Raw genomic sequence first — 16,668 nt, forward strand, 5'->3', positions numbered from 1 at the left:
TCTCTACACCTAATGTGGGGCTTGAACTCACAATGTGGAGATCAAGTCACATATTCCTCTGACCGAGCCAGCCAGGCGCCCCTTACTTTGTTTTATAATTACAAACTCAAGATCAGACTAGGTTTTCACCAGGGCCCTAACAATTCTGTTGGCCCAACTCCTTATGGTTACTTTCATTCTCTCCCTGATAACTTTCATTTCCTTCCCTGAAACTTCAAGAACTTCCTGTGGGGCAAAGAGAGTGAGAGCAAGTGGGATGGGGGAAGGTCCTTGTCATTCCCAGACCTTTGTGTTCAGGGAGCATAGGTCTCTATCTTTCCCATCAGCCTTAGGGGACAGGAATTCACCAAGAACAGTTGGAGGCTGCAGACAGCCACAAGAAAGTGAAGTTGATTCCTGCCTCTGCGCAGTTAGCAACCTAGTCTGGGGCTAAAAAGCATAAGACACATAATGTAACTAACACGTGACCCGGAAAAAAATAGCTACGGTTTATCCAGCAAGTAGAGGACATAAATTCGGGTTTATTCCTGTTTCAGCACACTTTAGTTATTTTTTTAAAAGTTTTTATTTTAATACCAGGTAGTTGACATACAGTGTTATATGAGTTTTAGGAGCCCCATATAGTGAGCCAACAATTCAGGGTATACAAATTTTGCGCAAACACACACGCTTACAATTTAATTCTCCTAAAAGGCTGGGACACGACAAGGCTAAATCTTTTTTCTTCCCTTCTCTTTTAACCTATAAAAAACCTCTAAGTTTTGAAGAAATAAAGTGACTCCCCAAGGTCACCCTTAGGGAGAAAGCAGTGGGGGTCAGGTTTTGAACCCAGGCAGAGATGGGTCTTGGACTTCGCTTCAGTTAAGATCACACTGAGTTTTAAAGACTGGTGGCTCAGTGGGTTAAAGCCTCTGCCTTTGGCTCAGGTCATGATCTCAGGGTTTTGGGATCAAGTCCTGCATCCAGCTCTCTGCTCAGCAGGGAACCTGCTTCCCTTCTTTTCTCTCTGCCTGCCCCTCTGCCTACTTGTGACCTCTGTCAAATAAATAAATAAAATCTTTAAAAATAAATAAATAAACATTTTTTAAAAAAAGACTGAACGATATATATTTAACTTTAAGGCCACCATGGACAAGTCATTTTCTTAATGAGACCCTCGTTTGCCTGATCTGCAGAGCGGCTCCCTCTTCAGTGGGTTGGTCTGAGTGACTGAGAAGGTGCAGAACAAGCATTTAAGCGTTATCTGTAACCTATAGTAAAGGCTCCTCACAGTCAGGTCACTAAGTGAATTAAAAATAAACTGCCTTGGGGAGATGGAGAGGAGAAGTGAGTTGGGGGAAATTGGAGGGGGAGAGGAACCATGAAAATGGACTCAGAAACAAACTGAGAGTTTTGGAGGGGAGGGTGTGGGAGGTTGGAGGAGTCTGGTGGTGGGTATTACGGAGGTCGCGGACTGCATGGAACACTGGGTGTGATGCATAAACAATGCATTCTGGAATACTGAAAAGAAATAAAAATAAATATAAAAAAAATAAACTGACATGACAGGTAATCTTCAGAGCAGACTCGGGTCCCTCAACCTCCAGGATCCGCGTTGCCTATACACTTCCCTGCTTTTATTCTAACAAACACACCCTTGATATCCAAAGGGGGATACAGAAATTGCGTCCTCCCCACTGCTGCCCAACAGACTGACCTGACCACACACTTTCCCCCGGGGTTCATTCTTCCGCCTGCCCCAGGTCTGACTCAGCACTTGACGGGCACACGGGGTTTGAAATTAGAAAAAGAAACAAAACCTCCCAGGGGGCGGCCTTTTCCCTCGGGACATACGCCAAGTCTCCTCCCTGGTGGGGTGGGGGGGAACCTCGGTGTCCCCCACGACGGTGCGCATTCCCCCTTCCTCCGCGACCGCCCCCAATTCGGGCACCACAACGAGCCAAGGCTTGTAAGCGGGAGTGAGGGGGGAGGTTTGTTAAAAATGTCACGCTGGCAGACATCAGAGCCACTGGGCTGTGCCTCCCCCGCCGGACCCTCCAGGCCCGTCTCCTCTCCCCACCACCACCCCAGCGCTGGGATCTGGAGCGGGAAAAGGCGGGCGGAGCGCCGCGGCAGGACGCCCCGGCCCCCAGCGCATTGTGCTCCGGAGCAGCCACCCGCAAGCTGCCCCGCCCCCCGCCCCGCCCCCTCGCACGCCCCGCCCCGCGCCTCCCACGCCCCGCCCCGCGCCTCCCACGCCCGGGCACCGCCCCCCCGCCCGCCGGGCGCCCGCGCTGCAGGAAGGAGCTGCCAGCCCTAGCCGCGCCGGCCTCAGCGCGCAGATCCGCACCATGCCCCGCATAGATGCCGACCTCAAGCTGGACTTCAAGGATGTCCTGCTGCGACCCAAGCGGAGCAGCCTCAGGAGCCGAGCCGAGGTGGGGTCCTCCGAAAGCCGCAGTGGGGTGGGATTTGTTTTCCGGGTGGCTCGCGAGAGGCCGGTGGAAGGAGGCGGGATGTGCTAACCTTGCCGGCTTTTCCGTGTGTCTGTTGTCGGATGGGATGCTGACCCTCCCCTCCTCCCCCCCAGGGCCCTCCCCACCTGCTGAGAAAGGGGGAAGCCAGCTCGTTCTGCCGGGACTTGAGGGCCCCTGCTCCTGCTCCGGTGTAAAATTATAAATACGTCGGGTCGGGTGGGCAGGAGGGGAAGTCCACAGTAGACCAAACCACAGAGGAAGAAAGATCAAAGTGGCCCACTGTTTTGGGGGTGGTGGTGGTTGGGGGTTGCACAGAGGAAGGAATTGACCCAGTGGAGCCCAGATGTAGAGGGAGAAGACAAACAACTGGACGGCTTTGTGATTTTGGCACTGTCTCTCGGTGCGGAGAACTGCCCCTCGCTGCTCGCTACCAGCTCCAGAGAGGGGATTTTTTTTTTTTTAAATGTCCGAATAAACAGGCTCCGGGGCGGCAAAAGTTCAGGGTTTACTTCTCACGTTTCAGTGACCTTGCCGGGAGTGAGGCTGGGGACTCTTCCTGGTCGCACCCCGCTTACTGGACAGCTGCAGTCCTGCCGGGTTCTAGGGAAGCAGAAAGCTCTGGGGTATGGGGGTGGGAGGCAAACAGGGACACCCTGGGCAGTTTGGCTGGTTCTGTGTCACTGAGATCAAAGCCTGAGGAACAGGTGGATCCTGGGCTCCCAGTAGCCCCGGGGGAGAGGGCGAGTGGTAGCACTGCTGGGGATGAGGAAGGTGAAAGTCTGAAGGATAAACTAGTTGCTCAGAAAAGCAGAGTCCCGCCGGGCAAGCGGGTGTGCTGGTGACCATGGCTTTGCCTGGTCTTCTCAGAGCTGGAGAAGGAGGTGAGGAAATGACTCCATCTGGAGGCTGGGCCGCGGGAGTAAACAGGAGGAAGCAGAGCCAGTACCGTCTTCCAAACGCTCCGCTCCACAAGATCATAAATAAATCCCCTGCAAGGAACTCGGCTGCCCGCCTGTGCCCAGGCCTGACTGCAGTGCCTGGCGTGGCCAGCCGAGGGCTGGTTTGGATTGAGGAAGCGTCTTCTTCTAGCGGGTGACCAGGACAAGTCACCATCTCAAGCAGGAGGAGTGGCGGCTGGACCCAGAGAGGGTGGGGCAGGACAGGTCCGCAAGAGGTCAGGAATGGTTAACCCTCATCCTGTCCTTCATCACGTCCTTAAAGGCCCTAGGACCCTTGAAAAAAAACAATAAATAGTTTGGGCGGCAGGTAGGCTGTACCTAAGGCCAGAACAAGACAAGACGTGGGGATTCTGGGCAGACAAATAATAATGTGGTGGAGGCCTCAATATTCGTTCAGTATTTGTTCAAAATTCACTTAGGAGAGAGAAACTTAATTTTAAGAAAAAGGATGTGCTTCAAACAATAATAAATCATATGTATTTTCTGAGCCGGGAAGCATCTCGAGAAGGTAAAACATTTAGAATTTATGTAATAGAGTGAATTGTTCTTTTCCAGAGGTTACTATGATGTCATGCATCATTTGCTTTCATACTTTGGGCTGATTGAAACTATTCATGCCCCAACTTCCAGTAGCACCCTCCGTCTCCATGTACACATTATAGTGAGAACTCTGTGCCCTTGAGAAATGTTTTCATATTTCCATTTTTATGGGCGCTTGCCAGCTCTGTGTCTGGAAAACAGGGTTAACTGGAATCACCTTTCCAGTTGGTTCCTCTAACCGTGTAGGTGCCTGGCTGGTTGCTTCCCATAGTCTGCCTGCTTCGGTGACGTTGGAGGGATCTAGCTAGCCCTGGATCTCAGTAGGCTTCTAATCAGTGTTTGTTCTGTTTGTTGTGGATGCCTGAAATTTCTCAGAGGGCGATGATCGAAACTTTTCATTGTGCAATCAGATAAAAGTCTAGAACGATGGTCCCCCGACAGAGGTAATACCTGCATGCAAAAATGGTAAGACAGCCTTTGAGCTGAACCAGAGAGCTGAGCAGCGTGGAGCTGGGAGAGAGAAAACATAGCCCGCCAGAGCAGACCTGGCTGAGAAGGGAGTTTTGAGTCTTTTTTTTTTTTTTTTTTAAGATTTTATTTATTTATTTGACAGAGAGAAATCACAAGAGAGGCAGGCAGAGAGAGAGGAAGGGAAGCAGGCTCTCCGCTGAGCAGAGAGCCTGATGTGGGACTCGATCCCAGGACCCCGAGATCATGACCTGAGCTGATGGGAGTGGCTTAACCCACTGAGCCACCAAGGCGCCCGGGAGCTTTGAGTCTTGACAAGATTTATCACTGCAGCAGTTTTGCTGAGAGCTAGGTCTGCTCATGGATCATGAGGCAGTGAGCAGGAAATGGAGAGAAAGGCAGAGTGGTTTCCCACTTAGACATTCGAGGACTCCTGGAGGGACTTTTCTGCAGGCGTCATACAAAATGAATTTGAGGTCAGCACCTGGATACCAGTGGAGCTGGCTCAGGTGGCCTTACTGTGATCGAGCCGGGTAGGAGGTCCTCTCTCAACTGTCCATACAAGCCCCTGGCACGTAGGAATAAAGTCCCGCAGGGCTGCACGGGGGCATTTGGGTCAGCCTTTCAAAAGAAGTCTCATGTTTGTTGATGAAGCAAGAATTTTGTCTTTATCTGACACACTGGGGAGATTGAGTCATTCCTTAACTCCCTGCTCTGTTCTCCAAAACCCATTCCTGGCTCTGGTGTCCCACTGGAGCCCTTAACCTAAGGTAAGATTTAAAACAAGAAAAAAAACTTAACACAGCCATTACTTTGGGAAGTCCGACAATGAAGAAATTTGCAGCAGAAAATTGGCCACTTGTCCTAGACAGAGAAGACTCGACACAACGTTAAAACTCACTAGTGATTTTATGTTATTTTTTTAATACCAGGGAGAGGTGGATCCAGGGAATTGGGATCAAGGCTGGGGGTCCACAGCAGGCTGGCCCGCAGGGGATCAGAGCATGGCAGGAGAGAATGTAGGGCTGGGAGCATGCCAACCTGGGTTTTAGTCCAACCTCTGTGCTATTTTGGTATCTTGGCTCTGTGTTAGTTTCAGGGGGCCCTGTGTAACAAAGAAGTTGGGCTTATGCAGTAGAAATTTATTGTCTCAAAGTGCAGGAGGCTAGAAGCCCCAGATCAGAGTATCCACAGGCTGGGTCTTTCTGAGCCCTGCAGGAGAGAATCTGTTACATTTCTCTGTCCTCCCTTCTGGTTGTTTACCCGCAGTCTGGAGTGTTCTTGCCTATAGAGGCATGGTTGCTATCTTCGCCTTCATCTTTACACCTTGTTCTCCCTTTCCTCTGTGTCTGTGTCCACATTTTCCCACCTTGTGAACACCAGTCATACGGGGATGGACCCTACCCTCCTGACCTCCTTGTCTTACCTTGATCGTCAGCAAAGACCCTATTACAATTCACAGGTACCCCTGGTTTGGCATTTCGGCATCTTTTTGGAAGACACATTGCAAACCATAACCGCTTGTATAAATTTTACTCTGTAAAATTAGAGGAGTCTTAGCGAATCACTTAGGGAGACTCTCACTCCAGAATATATATATTGTCTCCAACACAAAGTCTCTCCCTAGGTTTGGAGCAGCATGAGCTTGTGTATTTTGGAAAGCATCCTACAATGATTCTGATGTGCGCACAGATGCATTGGGCTAGCCGCTGGAGTCTTTCCCACCTGTGGAACCCTGGGGCTCTCTGGTCATGCACAGCTGCACGAACTTCTCCAGCTCCTGCCAGCTGGTGGTGAAGCCTGCAGGGGGCAGAATGTTCAGAAAGCTGGGCAGGAGCCCACCCAGCGTTGCCCTGAAAGTACAGTATCATTCTTACCCCTTAGTCAGACGTTAACTTCTTCCCCACTTTTCAGCCACGAGGACTATAAAGCTGGGAGGGAGTTTACTGTAGACTTACCTTTTACAGGTTAGACAGATCATTTATTTCAGAGCATTGCTTCGATCTAGGCAAAAGCGGCTCCCACCCCACACCACCCTCCTGGTCCCCTGTACTCTTCTCCTCACTGAACAGGACTGGAGGACCAGGCTTATTCTCTAGGACATTTCCAGGTACTCGGGATCCTGGATTTCCCCTGCTCAGATGACTTCAGGCTAATTCCAAGGCTGGCAAGGGCTCCAGGTGGGTTTTCCCAAGGACCTGGGGTGCTGTTGCTGTGCTCATCTCCGACCTCAGGGAGTGGTCCAGTGGCAACTGTGTGTGGCCGTGGGTGCGTGTGCGTGGGGAGCTTGGTTTGCAGAACTGGAGTGTCTGTGTGCATGTCAGCATTTGTGTGGGCCAGAGTCCAGGGGCTGGTTCCCCATTATACCATGTCCTGGTACTTTCCAGGTGGTTAGTGAAATTGTGTTTGTCAGGTGGGAGGATAGAACGCGGTGTACAAGGCTTATGCTTCCGGGAGAGCATAAAGGGCGGCAAAAACATGCGTTTTTGAGGTGGAGGAGGGGTAGTTTATGACTTTATGTTCCCTTGCAAATCAGGCTGAGCAGAGTGGGAACTTGAAGGTGCTATATTTGGTGCATCGACCAGCTGTGGCAGATTAAATGCCAAGTTTTGTTCCTGGGTGGCTGGAATATTTAAAATACCTCTCTCAGTGAACAAGTGGTGTATTCTTGCGGGGGGAGGGATGTATGTGTCTTTTTGTCTGTGTGGATGAGGGAAGATAACTAAGATATTTTAAAATTTAATTTTAATTTAATTTAAATTTTAATTTAATATTTTGATGTAAAAAAATTTTACCTCCAGTATAGTGAACATACAGTGTAATATTAGTTTCAGGTGTACAATATAGTAATTCAACGATTCCATATGTCACCCAGTGCTCATCACAGCAAGTGCCTTCCTTATTCCCCATCACCTGTTTCCCCTACCCCCTCCCTCTGGGAATGCTGAGTGTGTTCTCTAGAATTCAGAGTCTGTTTCTTGGCTTGTCTCTTTTTCTCTCTTTTTCCTTTGTTCATTTGTTGTATTTCTTAAATTCCATATATGAGTGAGAATATATGGTGTTTGTCTTTCTCTGATTAATTTCACTTGGCATGATACTCTCTAGTTCCATCCATGTCATTGCAAATGGCAAGAGTTCGTTCTTTTTTATGGCCAAGTAATATTCCATTATATATATATACATACACCACATCTTCTCTATCCATTTATTAGTTGGTGGACACGTTGGCTGTTTCCATAATTTGTCTGTTGGAACTAATTCTGCTATAAACATACGGGTGCATGTATTCCTTTGAATTAGTGTTTTTGTATTTGGGGGGGTAAATACCCCGTAGTGCAACTGCTGGGTCCTAGGGCAGTTCTATTTTTGAGTTTCTCTGGAACCTCCTTACTGTTTTCCAGAGTGGCTATTACAGTTTGCCTTCTCATCAACAGGGCAGAAGGGTTCCTTTTTCTCCACATCCTTGCCAACATCTGTTGTTTCTCACCTTTCCGATTTTAGCCATTCTGACTGGTGTGAGGTGAAACCTCCTTGTTGTTTTGCTTTGCTTTTTCCTATAATGAGTGATGTTGAGCGTCTTTTCACGTGTCTGTTGGTCATCTCTGTGTCTTCTTTGGAGAAATGTCTACTCAGGAGCTCTGCCCATTTTTAATTGGTTTATTCCTTTTTGGGGTGTTGAGTTATATAAGTTCTTTATATATTTTGGATCCTAACCCTTTATCGGATATGTCGTTTGCAAATATCATTTCCTATTCCATAGGCTGCGTTTTCGTTTCGTTGATTGGTTTCCTGTGCTGTGCAGAAGCTTTTTTAAAGATTTTATTTATTAGAGAGAGAGAGAGAGAGAGAGAGCATAAACAGGGAGGGGGATAAAGGGAGAGGGACAAGAAGAGTCCCTGCTGAGCAGGGAGCCCAACGTGGGGCTCGATTCCAGGACTCTGCGATCATGACCTGAGCCAAAGGCAGCCGCTTAACCGACTGAGCCACCCGGGCGCTCCAAAGCTTTTTATTTTTATGTAATCCCAATAGTTCATTCTTCCTTGGGGAAGATCCTTTTATTTATCATTCTTAGAATTAGGGAGTGTGTGGAATCTACCACATGAAGACTAGTAAGAAGGGCAGGAGGCCACTGTCAAGGCTGACCTTTTTCCATGAAGAGCTCTCTATTTTCCATACTGCTGATAGCGTTTGGGGTGCCAGGAAAAACCCATTGTGAGCTCAGCAGTATGCAGAGTGTAGCAGCCTTCCCCAAGCATCTTGGGAGGAGTATGAGTCATTTGAGACCTAGGATTATTCTGATTATTTTAAGTCCTCAATGCCAGAATGTTAGAGTGCCCTTAACAGCACAGAAAGTTGCAACTAATAGACTCCTTCAGTTAGCTTTCCAAATGTAAATCGAACTTGCTTAGCGGCAGTAGAGCCAAGAATCCTAATGAAGGAAGGAGAGGAGGTGGGGAGCTGCCCCACCTGCTCGGGCAGTGACTGCTTTTCATTTGCCATCAGCTTGGCTTTTAAGGCTGCAGCAGACAAACGAATGACGTCATTCGCCCAGGAAGCTTTCTGGACGCGGAGTTGCGTAGAGAACAAGGGAGGTGCGGGGAAAGGCTAAATGGCGCGAGGTGTCCCTTGGTGTTTTTTTGACATGTGATGGCAAAGTGAAAGTTGTCTCAAAAGAAAAGAGATGGGGGAAGGGGAGGTCAGCCCTGGTAGGAAATGATTATTGCTGATGTACTCCCGAAGCCTCTATTAATGTGGGGTCGGAGTTATTTCAGAAGCTGAAGATGCGCGCCTGCGTGTTTCCCGCCGGTTCTCCTTTGGGGAAGCACCCACTTCCAGGATGGCCTTGTGCCTGTCAAGGTCCAGCCAAGGGGACGGACAGTGCTGAACATGTAAAACAGGGAATTTAATGCAAGCTATCTGAGCTCCGCTGACATGCCAGATGAGATACTGGGGCGCCAGAGATTGGCAAGAGTGGAAAACCACTTCCAAAGGGGGGGAGGGGATGTTACTGGAGCCCAAGTCCTGGGATCACTCTGCAAGAGCTGGAACCAAGACCATGCAGGCCAAGGCCAAAGAGTTCTGGGGAGACATGCCCTGGCTACCTACAGCCGCCTTGTCCCACACTGCCCTTCCTGTCCTACCCAGGTTCCTCATTGGCTGAGCCCAGCCAGAAACCAACCTGGCAGTAGAGCCTTGGGGTGGGGTGGGGGAAGGGTGGCCTTCCTGTGGTAAAAGGGGGGCCAGAAAAGGGTGGAGAATGGATCCATGGCCCTGCAAGTCTTGGATCTGCTTGGGTCGAAGAAGGGGTTCTGGCTCTGCTTACGCTCGGTGAGCGCCTGGCCCTTGCATGCAGCGTTTGCTGAGCCCGCCATCTTGACTTAGCTCTTGCCCTGGGTTCCTGAGCACCCTGGCTTAGTCATAAATGCCCTGAAGTTGGAGTTAGAGGAGAATGGGAGGGCTGTCCCCCCAAATATTTGCATGTCAAAGTTGATATGCGCAGACCTGTGGTTGCAAGTACTTCCTCTCAGCTCTCTGAGAGATGCTCGGAATCACACAGCAGCAGAGAAGGTTCACCGGTTAAGGGATTAATGGTTTGCGGCTCACTGTGGGGTGAATGGGGAGTGTCTGGTTCTCTCTGACAGTAAGAATGAAAGGGAAAACCATGCTCGGCAGGGAAGAATGGAGGGAGTTTTTCCAGAAGGGGAATGGTCCCTCGGGTGCTTGGAAGTAGGGAAGATAGCATGGATTTGGGTGTTTTGGGTCAGGATGGATTGGGCTGGTACAGAAGCTGGCAGTGGGTGGTGAAGGGGGCGGGGCTACTGAAGGAGACAAACTTCCGGTTCCGAGGTGTGGCTTGAGGGAACACTGTCCGGAGCCTTGTACTGGTGCTTGAGGATTGTAACCAGGCCGGTTCAGCTTTGTCCCTGGATGACAGCTTGTCACTTTGTCTCCCGAGGAACTCTCCTATCTTTGGAACACGGGGGTCAGCCTGTAAGAGGCCAAGGGACCAAGGGACACGCACTTCCTTTTTGTTCTTCCTTTGCTCCAATTCCTCACAAACCACTTAAAGAGCAGAGCACTTTCCGTTTTTGCCAACAGGTGGATCTTGAGCGTACCTTCACGTTTCGAAATTCGAAGCAGACCTACTCAGGGATTCCCATCATTGTGGCCAATATGGACACCGTGGGGACATTCGAGATGGCAGTGGTCATGTCCCAGGTAAGATGGTGGGCTTCGTTCCCTCTGCTGCTCACCCTGGCCACGTTGTCAGGGGCCGATCCTGGACGTGTTCAGACACACAGAAGGAAAGAGAAAATTGAGACATTTTGGGTCATTCTCTGCACCCAAACCAGTTAGTTCTGGATGATGGGGGGCACTTCTTATCTTCCCTTTGCAGTCAGAAGATGGCTGGAGCGTGGACTTCACATTCAGTGAGATGTTTCAGATCTTCATCCCTTTCTTGCTTGAAAATGCTCATAATCGGGGCGCCTGGGTGGCTCAGTGGGTTAGACCTCTGCCTTCGGCTCAGGTCATGATCCCAGGGTTCTGGGATCGAGCCCCGCATCAGGCTCTCTGCTCAGTGGAGAGCCTGCTTCCCTCTCTCTCTCTCTGCCTGCCTCTCTGCCTACTTATGATCTCTGTCTGTCAATAAATAAATAAAAATCTTAAAAAAAAAAAAAAGAAAATGCTCAGGATCATTTGAGAAACTAGAGATCTCCTAAAGTTAGACTGCTATCAAATTATAGAAGAACGACTTGTCTTTGAAGTTAAGGCAGAACTGCTTCATGGGCCGTCTGTGCAGTAACACTTATTCCAAAGCATTTATTGAGAACTTAAGTGCCAAACAGTAGATAGAAGGTGTGTAATGTTGTCACAGCCTCTCCAGGTGGGTTCCTTTTACAAACGGAGGCAGAGATGGAGAGGAGAGGTCCCTTGGCTCAGGACCTTTAGTCCAGTAGAGACAGAGCCAAGATTCAAACTCAGACTGATTCCAGAATAAGGGATTTGCCTCCCAACTCACACTGACAGCTAACAGTAGAAGCTCAAGGTCCCTTCTGGCCACTTACCAGTCTCATGTCCTGTAAAGGGAGTAGTTGGTGTCCTGGCATTGGGAGAAATAAAGGACAAGCCATTTGTGGGCAGGACCTTTGTCCCACAAGGCTGGGTCTGAGCTGCAACACATCTTACTCATCCTCGATGTGAGATGTTTGCTTCTGATATGCACAGTGGGTATGTGTCTTCTTGCATCAATAAGGCCTGCCAAGTGGAAAGAGAAATCCAATTAGTTGAAAGAGCTTCTCGCTGTGGGACCCCAGGAGGTGCTAGGATTCATTATTAGCCAGTGATTAGAAGGAAGATTTTCAAACCGATGATGACTTCGAAAAATGGAGTAGGGCGCGGTCTGTCTGATTCCGTGACCAGCTGTGCCCTCTGTCAGCCCACAGCCCCCACCGAGCTTGGGCCCCGAGGCTAATAAATTAATCGGTGAAGAAATCTGTATTTTCTTTTTCCTTCCTTGTCTTTCCCTTGCTCTGCTCTGTGATCAGCCATTGCTACTAATGAATTATGGATTAGTGTGAAAGTGGGTGGAATCAGGGAGCAAATAAATTGTCCAGATTAATTCCCATATCGAGTTAGGAGTCCATTAAAAAATGTAAAACTTTCTACATCCCGCCCATTTTCACAGGAAGGACTCCCCGTCGTTTGAGACCGTGGACATTGTAAACACAGTAAAACAGTGTACCCTGAAGCCACGTGTGTGTGTGCTGTGAATTTTCTGCTTCTAGGAGCCACTGATTGAGTGCGAGTTCATAAAGGCACGGGATTTTAGAATGGAAAAGTGTAGATGGGGAAACAGACCCAGAGACGTTAGGAGAGGGAAAGGAGCCTGAGCTCTATAGTCAGATTTGAGTTTGATTCTGGCCTTTGCCCCTTTTTGGCCAAGCTGTCTCTAAATTGCTTATGCTCTATTTCTGTCTGCAAAGCTAGTGTGACTGTAGGAAGTTGCTCGAAGTCAATGAGAGGGTATACGAAATGTTGGCACAAAGCATGTCAGTGTTGGATTGGGTCGGTAGTCGTAGGTGTGGGATTATGATTTGTCGAATTCCCTCCCTCAAGTACCAACTGCCTGTTGGGTTTAGCTTTTAGCAAGCCATGTTTAGACTGTGAACACAAAGGCAAGCTTTCAGGTATGAGTTGAGGTTCTCTTGGGTTGGCCGAACAGCAGTTGGGCCTCAGACACTTTGGGACAGGGCACCTACTGCCTGCCCCTCTGGGCCTGACTCCGGCAGTGGGGGACCGGGCCCTGGGAACCCTTTGTTTTCCCTCCTGGGCCTCCTGGCAGAGCCTCCTGAGTCCCGGATCAGGGTTGTCTGATCAGATGAGAACGGAGAACATGGTTATGTGTTTTTACCGGCGACTCCTTTGTCTGTTCTTGGCTCTCAGCATATTTAAAGTAAATGAAGCATGAACTGGGTTCCTCACCCATTCTTTTGTGTTGCCAGGTCCCCCCTGGGGGGACTGTTGTCTGTGTTCCTACACCCATTTTTTGTGTTTTTGGTTCCCCCCAGCCCATGTGGGGTGGAGAGCGGGCTGGCCTGACTTCCTGTCCTAACAGGAAGTCTGTTTTGTCCCCTAGCACTCCATGTTCACAGCAATTCACAAGCACTACACCTTGGACGACTGGAAGCTCTTCGCGGCTCATCACCCAGAATGTCTACAGGTATGACTGCACCCAGTTCTAAGTTATATTTCTTCGTCGGGGAGCGGGGGGAGAAACACTTCAGGGTGGTTGCAAAGGTTTGAACTGGCAGTGGACAGACCTGCAGAGTCACCAGAGAGAGAGACCCGTGGAAAGCCTGTCATGGGCCCTGCCCTTGCCCTTCATCATTGTTGGGAAAATCTGTTCTGGATTCAATTTTTTTAAAATAATTAGGATCTCTCGAATAGTAATATCTGTTTTTTGTTTTTTGTTTTTTTTCCCCTCTTGAAAAATTTTGTGTTCCGTCCTGAGAGCCTGCGGAAGACCTATGTTTCCTACAAGGGGTGCCTTGAGTCCGAACAGTCCTCTGACGGGAGGAAAAACATCAAATTATAACGAGTTGTTTTGGAGTTGAGTAAACACTATGCTCATTAGGAAGGCTGTAATCAGAAAGGTCCTAATGAGCGCTGGCATGGATGTGAAGAAACAGGAGCCCTTCCGCATGGCTGGGGGGAATGTAAAATAGCACAGCTGTTTTGGCGCTTACTTTGGCTGTGACTCAGAACGTCAGATAGCAGAGTTGCGACTGGACCCAGCAGTTCCATTTCTGGGTGTAGACCTCGCACACACAGAAGTAGGTGTCCACACAGAGATTTGCACACAAATGTTCGTAGCGGTGTTATTCTTCGGAGTGGAGAGATAGAAACCATCCATCCGAGTGTCCGTGAGCCGGTGCACGAATGAACAAAATCTGGTCTGTCCACACAACGGAGTAGTATTCAACTGTAAAAAGGCATGAAGTCCCGATCCGTGCTACAACACGGATGGCGAACCTTGAAAACATTCTGCCGAGTGAAAAAGCCACACAGGAAAATACGTTTCTGTTTAGGTGAAATGGCAAAAAGAGGCCAACCTGCAGAGACGAAGCAGGGGAGAGGTTGCCTAAGGCAGGGGGGTGGGAGTTTGAAGGTGAGGGTCCAAGCATGTGGGGGTGACAAGTGTCTTTAAAATGGTGATAGCAGTTACACCACATGACACAACAAAAAACTGTCGCGTTGTGTGCCCTAAATGGGTGAATCGTGTGGTATGGTACGTAATTATATGTCAGTAAAGCGGTTATTAAAAAAAAAAGGCAGTTCGAAAATACCAGAAACTTTTATTATTGTGTAACACACCTGACTTACCACCTGGCACATCTGAGTGGTTCTGAGCCGGTGACAGCAGAGAAGTTTCTGTGGGTTGGAGACACCCTCCTCTGCAATCACATCGTTTGTGATTGGAAAATGACTTCACTTTATACCACTTGGGAGGTTGTGCTGGCTTCTCTTTCCCCTTGGCTGCGCTCTGCATGGATTTTGATTGGAGAGAAGGTGGTTTTGGAGATACAGTAATTCCGGCTCAATATCAAGTTCATTTTTTCCATGTCGTCTCAGGATGAATATTAATTGTTTCACCGTCTTTCCTTCCTGGAGGAAGTTTGCGAGTGATGATTTGGGGGTGGGGGTTGCAGTGGGTCATACCTCTGACTCCTGCCCAAGAGTTTCTGGCAGTGTGTTGTTACTTAGAACCTGGTCCTTCACTATGAAGCATGATCATTTGACTTGGTACTCTGCCCCTGACCCAATTAAAAGCTAATTTAAAAAGGGGGGAAATGAAAAAGAAAACGGGGCGGGGGGGATGTCCAAAACTTGGTAACAGTGAGAGAAATGAACAAGTCTTGACTTCCACTTGCCAAACCTGAACAGAAATGAGAGGGAATGGGAAGGGTGGCAAAGCTCTACTGGGAGGGATGAGTTGGGCCAGCACTGGGCAGACTGGCAGCCAGAGGAGTGAAAACTGATCTGAGCACAGAAAACTGGGATAAACATGTATCAAGTTACCAAGCTGTTTCCATTCCATATCTGTGTTGCGGTTACATGGTGGTGATTTGGGGGGAATCACAAAGGGTACTCAAATATGTCCCTTTCCCCCATCGGTGGCTCCTGGCTCAGAGAAGTGTCATAAAATACAAATATTCTTTTTTTTTTTTTTTTTAAGATTTTGTTTATTTATTTGACAGACAGAGATCACAAGTAGGCAGAGAGGCAGGCAGAGAGAGAGAGGAGGAAGAAGGCTCCCTGCTGAGATGAGAGCCCAATGTGGGGCTCAATCCCAGGACCCTGGGATCATGACTTGAGCCGGAAGCAGAGGCTTAACCCACTGAGCCACCCAGGCCCCCCTAAAATACAAATATTCTTATAAAAGGTGAGGTGGTGACCCTGGGCACAAAACCATGGCCTAGTTGCACTCAGGCATCAGTGACTAAAAGCAAATCTTATCTCAAAGAGCAGATTTTCCCAGAAGCAGAGGGGTGGGTTGGAGACCACCGGTGCCTGGAGGTCGGGGAGGAGGGGTCACTGAGCGGGGTGTGGTGGCTTCGGATGTGAACAGAAGTGCCATTGGGAAAAAGCATCTTAGGCCCGTCCGTTCCTGTACTTTTTGGCCATTTTGCCCTTTTCGTAGGAACCCTGGGTCTTGCGGTTTTGTGAGTAGGTTACAATTTGCATATTGTGATGGTATTGTATTGAGAGTCACGATGAAAACAGGAGGTTTTATCAGAGGAGTTTAGACATCTTCCCCACCTTCTGTTCCCACGGCCGGCTGCCCAGGGTGACAGCCGTGGCCCTGGTGGGAGGAGGTCTGTGCGGACCGGCCGTTCCTCGTTCTTCCTGCCTCTCCTCTTCTCCGGGAAGAGCAGAATTCGCACCAGCAGCTTGATGGTTCAGAGTTCCACATGGTGGGAGGAAATTAAGGAAAAGCCAAGGACTGAGTTTCTTGTAATTAAATCTCTGTTTACTGGAAGATTCTGTGGCCAAGGACGAGTCTCCTTTCCCTTCCGTGTGGCGTGTGTCTTGAGCAGATCCGCGGTCCGTGTATTTGGTCTGGGGGAACCTCAAAGACCTTCAGCATCTCCCCAGGATAGAGAATGGATGGAGGGAGGGTCTCACTTTGGAATGCCCCTGATTCCTCACGTGTTGTGCCTTTTGCTTTATTTTGGGACAGCATGTAGCCGTGAGTTCGGGCAGCGGGAAGAGCGATCTGGAAAAGATGAGCGACATCTTAGAAGCGGTGCCACAGGTCAAGTTCATATGCCTGGATGTGGCCAACGGGTATTCAGAACATTTTGTGGAGTTCGTGAAGCTGGTGCGTGCCAGATTTCCAGAACATACCATTATGGTAGGTATGGCGGAACACTGTCTAGATGGGGAAAGCAAAGAGAGGGCTGCTCAGCGTGTCGGGGGAGCTGTGTTGGTGCCTTCTTACTGGGATGCGTTGAGATCATTATGAAAAGACAAGGCAGCGTCAATGGAGGGTCTGCATCCTGGCTCTCCAAAAAATCTAAAATCCGAATCAGCATCATAGGATGTGGGCTTTTGATCTCTGCTACATGTCATCAGATGTTTCTTACCATGGGACACCTTTGTTGTTGTTGTTTTTTAAAGATTTTATTTATTTGTCAGAGAGAGAGAGACAGAGCACAAGCGGGGGAAAAACAGGCTTGCCG

General features: G+C 49.1%; 1 protein-coding gene across 1 annotated transcript in view; it reads left to right on the plus strand.

Moving 5' to 3' along the window:
• Positions 1 to 2,252: 2,252 nt before the first annotated feature.
• GMPR (guanosine monophosphate reductase) overlaps positions 2,253 to 16,668 on the plus strand; it is a 47,096-nt gene continuing 32,680 nt past the window's right edge. Inside the window, exons 1-4 of the mRNA XM_046004633.1 lie at positions 2,253 to 2,417; positions 10,523 to 10,642; positions 13,062 to 13,145; positions 16,167 to 16,340. Coding sequence (XP_045860589.1) covers positions 2,331 to 2,417; positions 10,523 to 10,642; positions 13,062 to 13,145; positions 16,167 to 16,340 — 465 coding nt within the window. The 5' untranslated portion in view covers positions 2,253 to 2,330. The remainder of the gene's footprint in view (positions 2,418 to 10,522; positions 10,643 to 13,061; positions 13,146 to 16,166; positions 16,341 to 16,668) is intronic.

Source organism: Meles meles, chromosome 5 (assembly GCF_922984935.1).
Source record: "Meles meles chromosome 5, mMelMel3.1 paternal haplotype, whole genome shotgun sequence".
Taxonomy (NCBI): Eukaryota; Metazoa; Chordata; class Mammalia; order Carnivora; family Mustelidae; genus Meles; species Meles meles.